Here is a 10,129-nt window from a genome sequence, read left to right as displayed (position 1 = left end):
TATGAAGCTACTCATTCACCTAATGGCTAACAAGATTAAGGATTAGGTTACCAAAGCAGAGTTGCTTGATTCATGAGCCTTTCTAAAAATTTCTGTAGCCACATTTGATAAGTGACTCACAATAGTCAAACTCAGTCCAAAAACGGGAAAAAAACTGCAAATTACTTCTACTCTGTTTTTCTACAAGTCTTGCTTGTTTAGTTATTTTAGCTAATTATTTTACCTAATGATACTTTCTAGACCATCTTTCTATTATTGATATAAATCTGAAAAAAAAGCAGTAGGGAATTAAATCAGAAGTACTTAGTACAGTGTTACCAAAAATGTTTACATATCCTTAAGAAGATATTCTAGGCATTCTGTACCTGCAGGGGAAAGGAGGGCAAGAGAGAAGAGACACCTGTGGCTTATGTTGCCATAGCTACAAGATGCTTAGATTTCCAGTTTCAATGAATGAATCAATAGAAACCACAGCTTCACTCTTCTCTTTTATTCACCAAAGGCAAAACTGGAAGATGGGTTGCTAAGCAACACCGCACTCAAGACTGCAGCTCTTTGAAATTAGCATTACTGACTCTCTTCCATCCCAGGAGTCTCTTCCATTCAAAACCATTTATTAAGAGAGAGGCTAAATAAAGCAAGGTACCAAGACACACATTTTTAAAATAAGAAACTGTAAAAGCAGAAGGAAAGCTGAAATTAACACACTCAATTAGTTGGGAGTAAAGAGAAATGAAATAAAGCCATTCCTTCTGCAGAGAAAGTGGAAAAAAAAAAGATTTAAGGACAGGAAAACTTAAATTGGCTTATATAAACCAAAAGGGAAACAGAAAGGCCATTTATTTCTTCTGGGAATACTATATTAAAGCAAGATTTTCTCTAAAGGACTACTTATAGCCACTTTTTTTTTTAATTGAAATCCAACGATGTGCCTCCTTTGCACTCTTCTTTAAAGACTTCATCTATAAAAAGACACTAGCAGCTAGACATGCTCAAGATGGCTAATGGGAATTCAGAAATCTTTTACCTGCACGGTATATAAATAAAGCTCTTCAACAAAAGTTAGTCATGAAAAGCTCAAAGTCTCAGTTCAATTTCTATCAACTAACTTTTGTATGTTATGATTGTCATCACCTAACCAGTTACCCATCTTACGAAAGGGTAATGTCCATCTTATGCTCATGATACAAAAAAATAAAGTAGATGTGGATGCAGATTAGTCTTGCCTTTTTTTGAAAGCATCTGGCATGTATTCATATAAACCCACCTATTTTTACCATAAGCTTCAGTTAAATGTTATTCCAATGCTGTTGAGGAAGCAAAATCACATTAATCCAGTGTATCCTGAATAGGGCTGTGTACAAAGAAATGCTGTTTTACTAGAAATTGCCTTGATACAGCCTATGTACTTATTCTTTTTGCAGTGTAAAAAAAAAAAAAAACAAACAACCACAAACCAGCACAGTTTTAGAATGCATAGTCTAGTGAACCTCACAGCCCAGCTCCCTTAAGAATTTCTCCCAGCCTCAGCATTGTCCAGATGCTTCCGTGTTCCTTGTTCCACTCCCACATCATTAGTTTTTCCCCAGTTTCCTAAATTATCTTCCTCAGAGCTTTATAACGCTGCACAACTTGCAGTCAAAAAACAGGGAGCCTGTACTGTACCTGGTACAGTTACGCAGATGCTGACTGCCAGGGCTCAAACAGAAGGGGTAGGGTACAGCAAAAGCCTCAAGGTTCCCTAGAGAAGGAGAACCTTGGAAGATGGGTTGCTTCTAGTATTCATACAAAACTTGAAGTGTTACAGTCCTGAGATGCATCTAATAATTTTAGTTTAGCTGCCCAATAGCTCTAAAGTTACTGGAATGCAGAATCTGGAAATCACCAGCAGGCAGCATCATTGCTTAAATGATGCATGTCCATCTATTTAGGAAACAAGGCTATAAAGTTACTCCAGCTACAGCATTCAGTTATTGATAAGCAATATTAGATATGATTTTAAGCAGGCTCCCTTTTGTAGCCTTAACACTCAGATGTCATAAAAAAGAACCTACAAATCAAACAAAAGTGACTTTACACAATGTCAACATGAAAAGCTAAAATCACCTAAGGAGGAAACTGAAATTGGTTATTTTAAGGAACTAAATGACTGAATTCTAATCACTATATCACTAAATGCTCTTTTCATGCCATAACTTTACTTTTCTAGTCAAATTTATACACCATCAAGTGCTGTTTGAAAATCAAATACAGCAGTTTAGCAGTGGATTTTGTTAGGCTTTTTTTTTTTTTTTTTTTTTACACAAATTCTGCATCACTGTCAAAAAAAAAAAAATCTGATCCGTCTCCTTCCTCGCATTCATTTATTATATGTTATTGCTCCCTTAAAGGATTTCTTCAGAAAGGTGTTTTATATGGATTAAACAAAATGAGTGCCAACCTATGCACATATGACTGTGCTGTCCACACATACAATGTTGAAACACTAAACACTCCAAATTAAGAATGTCAAACACGTATTTTCATGGAAATATGACAGGTGAATAACTGACTGAATGAGAAGAAAATAAATTCTGTGTAAGACTTGAATGATCTATAAAAGCCTTTACTGAATATTTACATAAGATCTTAATATTAAATATTAGATTTTCATTAAAAATGTAAGTTTCATTGAGAACAAAGTATATAGCTGTTTTTTCAAGATTTTAAAAAATAAAGCATGCTTATGGTATATGTAAAAATAAAAAACATACTTTAGAAATACACTTGGAGTAATAAAGATTACACTGTAATTAAGAATAAATGGTTTACAAAAACTGAATTCCAGCATCTTAACAATGCACCTGCACTAGGAAGCACTCAAAACAACAGCCTATCTTATTTCAAATGGACAAAATAAAATACCAAGTTATATACTTTAAAACTTTTTTATAAAGCTGATGACACTTTTTTATGATGCTAGATGACACTTTACATAGCACACATGTAAGCAGTATTCTGTCCTGAATGAGAATAAATAGAATTTCCTTTAGGATTGCAGATTTTTCTTGAAAAGAATCCAGATGTCTAGTATAATTGCTAATCATATTCACAATACTTTTGTGCTGATATGGTCTCTGTCATTGCAGTATTTCTTTCATAGTTTCCAGAATCAGATTAAACAATCAAGTCCTTAAGCCATACAAAAAATATTTCATGTTCTTAGTGATGCACGGGCCTTGTCAAGTATTTCCTTTCTGATCTTTGGATAGTTTGGATGTGCTCCAAGGACCTGTCAAAAGACAAAACACCACAAAAGTTCTGTGTCTAAAAGGAAAGAATACTGTGTTTGGTTATTCCCCTCATCACTCAGTTTACATTCTAAAACTAAAATAACAACACAAGTTTGTTTTAAGAATGCATAAATTCTTAACTGTGGCTAGAGACTACCATGTATGGAGGTCAAGAACAGCTTTATCAGAGACACTGTGCTTACCTTTCGCCCTACCCTGTCACCTTGGTGCCAAAGACACAAGGGTCAAAGGCTGAAGCCTCTAGGTAGCGTGAAATGCATGCATTTGGGACAGTGACCTCCAGAGACATTTCCAAGGTTTTAAGTATACTTCCTCTGCAATGATAAACTGCTCTTATATTTTCACTCCTGTAGTCTCTTTCTTATTATACACTACTCGCTTCATCCTCTTGCCCTTCAATTCCCTCCTCTCCCTTATCCTTCCATTCAGTTGGTCCTTTCTAGTTATCTTTATTTCCCTCTAAAAGAGCAAATATAATTTATTATTAATACTAATAATTAGTAATTCATAATGTTCACTCTGTTTCTGTTATAGTAGCCCTTCCTCTTATCCTGCATCTGCTCTATTTGTGTTTGGACCATACAAAGATAATACTGGAAGTTAATTTCTAACAGTGTCTTCTGATATTAACACTCGGTCAACTTCCTCAGCTATACTTCTGTATGAATTTACCAAGCTGCAACCCACTTGGGCCAAAAGAAGGTGTTGCTGTTTGAATATGCTTTTACATATGATAGGCAGGCACTTGATCTCTTATTTACCTGGTGGCCAGGGAGCTCAGGATAAAGCAGATTATGTAGAGTATATTTAATTTAATCAAACTTATTAAATAGGGCGTCTTTCTGACATTAAGCCGTACATTTTAGAAATTTAAACTCAACAAAAAAAGATCATTATGTAAAAGAATGCTGCTACAGTAGACAGAGTATTAAGTACATATACAAATGTTACCTTATGACAAACATCAATTGCATCAACATATCTCTTTGCTTTCAGGTAATTGAAAGCCAGCTTGTATCCTGTAAGCACACGGGGGGGAAAAAAGGTGACAATTTCAGTTTCTGTATTAAATAATGAAAATATTACATTCAAATTCATTTTAGTCACTGTATGTTTTAAAGTCAGTATGTTTGTTTCCTAGTATTCTCTCATCTAAGCCTATGGAGTTCAAAATTTCTACTGCAAGTCACTTCAAGTAGTAAATAAAAGTCCTTCACACACTGATAGCTATGTTTGAATCGAAAGGAGACATTATGCTGGAGGGCATGTGTTACTACAGAGAATACATAATGGTTGTCCTCTTTCAATTACCACGGTACCCCATAGAGTTTCTCACTGCGACCTACAATACGCTGTGCCTCTGTAAAGGCAATTCCATTATTAGAGGATAAAAGAAGGGAAAAAAAGTTCAGGATAGCAATAACAAACTAGGGAATTAAGATGCTATTCTGTTCCACTGTCAGCAGACCACTGATAAAAAAAAAAAGTCACATGGAATAGCTAAGTTGCATAGCAACACGACAGGCTGATACTTTCAACGTAAAAGGTATAGCTCAAGTATATCAGCCTGGACAGAGATCAGGACTGAGGAAAAAAGGTCACATGCATGTAATTTCTGACACCATCAGATATATATTGGGTATTACAAAAGGTTCTCTATTATAGACAGTACATACTGCATTACTATAAATACATTATTAAAAATTAATACTGTACTTACAGAGAAGGTTGTTCACAAAGAAGAACGACTGTTTCAGACCAAACTTTGTACTAAAACAGTAAGCTGAAACTTCTGAAGTATCATAAAACTACTACCTCTTGAGCCAGGGGCTTTCCAAGTGACTGTTAAGCATGCCTTTAAACATCTGTTTTTATGTGAAGAAAATCAGTGATACTCTATCTCTACAGAAAATTAAAGCAGTCTTTCCAGTAAAGGGTAGCTATTTCATTCCTACTGTAGTGCCTGAAATCATACTATAGGTTATATATACGTGCCTATTGTTGGACTCGTTTGGTTTCCGTATTTCCAGGCCATCTCGTAATTTAATGCTGCATCCTTATACGCTTGTTCCTTTTCCATTATGTATCCCATGTATTCATAAGCCTTGCAGCACGACTGCAAAACATAAATATTAATTCAAAATTTTATTTAGGTAAGCTTATATATAATAATACTGACAGCTTAACTGCTTAAATACTTCAAATCTGTACAACTGGAAAGTGTAAGTGATACTTGTACTAACTTTGATGACAAGATAGTCTTAATTTAAAACATCTACAATACAAATCAGTTCTATGGAATTCTGCACAAGGACATCCTAGGTTACTCCAGGTCAAGTACAGAGTTCATCACAGGACCGTGCAACTACTCCTTCAAAAACCATTAAATATTTCATTTTGCGTAACTTCAAGTGGCAAGTTACAAACTATCACGCATCAGATGAAAATACTAGCCTTGCTTATGTTACACATACATATAAATCAATTTATATGTTAGGTTTATGTGGTGGGGTTTTGGTAGTGGGGGAGAGGCTGCAGAGACCGCCCTTGTAAGAAGCTGCTGGAAGCTTCCCCAGCTCCAAGTGGGATCCGTCTCTGGCCAGGGCCAAGCCAACTAGCATCTCTGTGAATAGCATTTAAAAGGGTGATAAAGGAACCTACACCATGCCAGACCTGCAGCTGAGAAAGAGGGGAGGTAGGGGGCCTGGCCCCTGGCCTCCCATATGGTTGGCTGCCCATGTTGGGCCACCGCCACTTGACTGGTGCATGGCTTGGAGCACCCCGGGGTGCCCACTGGGTGGAGTTTGTCCTGCCAGGACCACCAAGGTTCAGGAAGGGCTGTAGTGGAGAGAGGAGGGAGAATGCAAGAGAAAAACTCTGCAGACATCAAGGTCAGTGAAGATGGAGCAGGAGCAGCTGTGCCAGAGCTGAGATTTCCCTGCAGCCCATGGTGAGACAGCAGGCTGTCCCTGTGTATCCATGGAGATTAACAGCAGAGCAGAGATCCACCCACAGCCTGTGGAGGACCCCACACTGAGGCAGGTGGCTGTGCCCTAAGAAGCTGTGACTCTGTGGGAAAAGCCCATGCTGGAACAGCCTAATGGAAAGGACTCACATCGGAGAAGTTAGTGGAGAACTGTCTCCCCTACGAAGGATTCCATTGCTGGAGCAGGAGAAGAGCGTAAGGAGCTCTCCCCTTGAAGAAACAGCAGCAGCAATGTGTGATGAACTGATTGCAACCTCCATTCCCTGTCCCCCTGTGCTGCTGAGGGGAGCAGGTAGAGCTGGGAAGAAGGGAGGGGTGAGGCAAAGGTGTTTTTTAAGATCTGGCTTTGTTTCTCATTATCCTCTCTAATGTGATTTGTAACGAATTAGATTGATTTTTCTCCAAGTTGAGTCTGTTTTGCCTGTGACCATAATTAGTGAGTGATCCCTCCCCGTCCTTGTCTCAACCCTAGAGCCTTTTGTCTTATTTTCTCCTCTCCATCCCACTGGTTGGAGAGGAGTGAGCAAGTGGCTGCATGGTGCTTAGTTGCTCGCTGAGGCTAAACCACGACACTCTTTAAAAGTTAGTATAAAAGATATAATAATTCATACAGAAATCTTATATTTAGAACATAAAGCAGGAAAAAAAAATAGGAAAATAAGCAAAACCCTAACTACCGTACAGCCTTACTGTGAGCAGCTTCTATTCTCCTGCTGCCAACAGGTCAAATAGTTTCAAGAGAAAAATGAAGCTTTTATGAAAATATGCACTTTTTTACATAGGCAAATCAAAGAAAAGCTGGTATCTAAATTACATTCCATCTTTAACTTCACTATTTCCAAGTAGGCTTCTAAAGTCTTCTGATCAAAAGCTTTCAAATCACAGCATACTGGGATACATATTATGGGAATGCCTGGAAGATAAGGATAAAAATACACTCGCCCTCTCATTTGTGATAAACAAAACAGAGTTAAAAATGAAGAATAGTAATCCACAAGAAACCTCAATTTCATGGAAACAATCTGATCATTAGGATCTCACTAAACAAACTTAAGTCTTTTAAATCCATATTACAAGATATTAGGCTTTTACGAAGTTTTCACTCAACATTATTTACTTAAATTGTGTATATTTATCTACATCATTCAATTCTGACTGCAGAAAACAATCTTAAAAACTAATTCATTATCTCAGTGTGTTTTCTCAATCTATTCAAATTGGAGACTACCACACAAAATACTGTCTTGTGAATTAACTAGATATTTTAAGGCCTAAAATATTCAACATCTATTTGTACAGTACAATTCCTGCTTAGGTGCTTTGCATGCAAGTTGGAGAAGTGTCAGTACCTTTACTGTGCTGTTTCATTAAGGAACCAGAGTTGCAGACTTCTAATTTGCCATCCTCCTTCCTATCAAGCAGAGCTTGTTTACCTCATGAGTCTCCAACTTTTGAGAAGAAAACAAGGTACTTGGTAGGCTATGTTTTCAGAGCTGCTTGGGAATTTCTGCAACAAAGTGTCTTTTGTGGCATGTACCTGCTCACCAGATCATCTATTTCAAGATATGTCTTATTTTGGGAGATGACTCATGTTTATCCTCCAGTGGTAGAGATTTTGCAACTTCCCTTGGCCATGTGGACAAGGGTGTAACTGACTTTAAGGCATAATTTTTTTTTTAACTAAATTCAAACTTACATTCTGTAAAAATGAAATAGAGTACCTCCTATTTTAAGGAGCATCTCTGCAGAAACACATACCATTATACCAAGAACTGTTGTAGCTGTCTCTTAATTTTATATTTAGAAATAAAAAGAGTACAAGTTCAAAAAAGTCTGCCTCTCAAGGAGGTTGCAGAATTGTGACTGAATATTGAACCTTACCTTCTATACTGATGAATTCAGAAATAGAAATGTACAGCATCAGGTCTTTTTCTAAAGCAAATCTGTACACTATAAATACTATACTGAACCAGCAGTATAGTATCTATGGAAGACTACCCTACTGGATGTGCCTCATACGAAGGAAAGTGAAGTGTATGAACATAAAAACGTGATCAGCAAAAAGCGACAAAATGAAACGTAAGCACAAGAGCTAAGGTATGTGCCTGTTCCCATAGTCAAAGCAGAGTATTGGTCAGTTTGCCTGCTCAGAAACCCTAATGTAAAAACATTAGAGCTTGTCCCCAGACGATCTACTAGACAGTTATCTTCACAGCAGAGGATTAATACTAGCATTAAAAAAAAAAAATAAAAAATCCTGTATAGTAGCAGGCTTGTGATCATAAATGTTTAAAAACATATTAGAACATACGAAGATAATACCTCTTAATAAATGGAGCAAGTCTCCAAAATTTACATGGCTACATCTTTATCAGGTTTGGAAAACTCACTGAAATCCACCTCTGACATTCGAAAGACACCTTAAGTTTCTAGTGTCACCACAGCTAAAACCTGCTTAAGTTATTACAGACTATGAATAAAAATGACTAAGTAGCATTCACGGGTCGGTTTACTACCCTCCAGCTGCTGGTCTCCTGGCTTGTTTTGGTATACTTCATCTCAATAAAGGAAATACCAGGCAAGTGGAAAAAGAAATACATTTCAAAATCATGTTTCAGAGGAAAACTAAACTTTTAGATGAATTAAAATAGAAGGTTACTACGGTTACTTTTAATGTGGAGTCACTTACCCTGTTATGACGGAGGCATCGTTTTAATAATTCACCTGCCATATCATACTTTGCAGATTGAATATATATATCTGCAAGCAGAAGCCAGCTCTTTTCAAACTCCTCTGCATCAATGGGATTCCAGCTCATTTTTGAAATCCGTTTTAACTGATTTCTTGCTCGTGGAGTCTGTTTCAAGATCATGTAGGCTGTAGCCATTCCCAAAAGTGCTGGTATATGATCCTTCTGCAGTAAAAAAGCATAGTGACTGCTTGGTGCTTTTAAGTTCATTTCTTTAAATAAGTCTTTCACCAGGTATCTGAAAACTAAACTAAAAGCTAAATCTCAGAAAATAAAGATAGAACATCCAATCTTACAAACATGTTTTCCATCTAGCACTATGATTATTTCTGTAAGACTAATCATGATAAACACATCAAATAATTAAGAAGCTGAATATAAGTTTGGGCTGAAAATAATCTTCTTCAGGCTCGGGAAATGTTACAAGGATCCACAGGTATTTCATCTCAACAAGAAACATTCTGATACTACTAAGATCTATCCTTTTAATACACAAATAAATACCTCAGATAGAAACTGAACTCACTTGAAGTTACAATAAAAGTGGTATTTTCTACTTTTAGAAGTGCCTGTCAAATGTCAGTAATAGGGACACCGATTCCTATTACTATGTGTACAGCTCCTAAAAATGTAAGTCTAAACTGCTTGTATCCAAAAGCTACATGTAACCTCCAACAGGATTCTTAAAAGCCACCATTCTATGCAAGAGCCTCAAGCAAGCATTAGCAGGAGCAACCGTAATTTCTAAAATCTTGGCTTTATTAGCATGGGGTATAGATGAGAATGGGGCTCATATCCTGAAACTGCTTCCTAAATGCAGAGAGAGTTCTATCAGCAGCTAATTTAAATCCTTCCTCCCTCTTAGTATTCCTGGCTCACCGCTGATGCTCATAGAATGGTTTGGCTTGGAAAGGATCTTAAAGATCATCCAGTCCCAACTCCCCTACCATGGGCAGGGACACCTTCCCCTAGATCAGGTTGCTCAACACCTCATCCAACTTGGCCTTGAACACTTCCAGGGATGGGGCATCCACAACTTCTCGGGGCAACCTGTTCCGGTGCTGCACTACGCTCATAGTGCCTCTGCACATCTTCGTAGGG

At 37.2% G+C, this 10,129-nt stretch overlaps 1 protein-coding gene across 1 annotated transcript in view; it reads right to left on the bottom strand.

Moving 5' to 3' along the window:
* Positions 1-3,093: 3,093 nt before the first annotated feature.
* Positions 3,094-10,129, bottom strand: part of TTC21B (tetratricopeptide repeat domain 21B) — a 38,304-nt gene continuing 31,268 nt past the window's right edge. Inside the window, exons 26-29 of the mRNA XM_086615417.1 lie at positions 8,969-9,193; positions 5,289-5,409; positions 4,245-4,312; positions 3,094-3,271 (exon numbers count right to left, since the gene is read on the bottom strand). Coding sequence (XP_086471543.1) covers positions 3,194-3,271; positions 4,245-4,312; positions 5,289-5,409; positions 8,969-9,193 — 492 coding nt within the window. The 3' untranslated portion in view covers positions 3,094-3,193. The remainder of the gene's footprint in view (positions 3,272-4,244; positions 4,313-5,288; positions 5,410-8,968; positions 9,194-10,129) is intronic.

Source organism: Tauraco erythrolophus, chromosome 8 (assembly GCF_009769465.1).
Source record: "Tauraco erythrolophus isolate bTauEry1 chromosome 8, bTauEry1.pri, whole genome shotgun sequence".
Taxonomy (NCBI): Eukaryota; Metazoa; Chordata; class Aves; order Musophagiformes; family Musophagidae; genus Tauraco; species Tauraco erythrolophus.
Note: the sequence above shows the minus strand (reverse complement) of the source record. Positions and strands in the feature narration are given on the sequence as shown.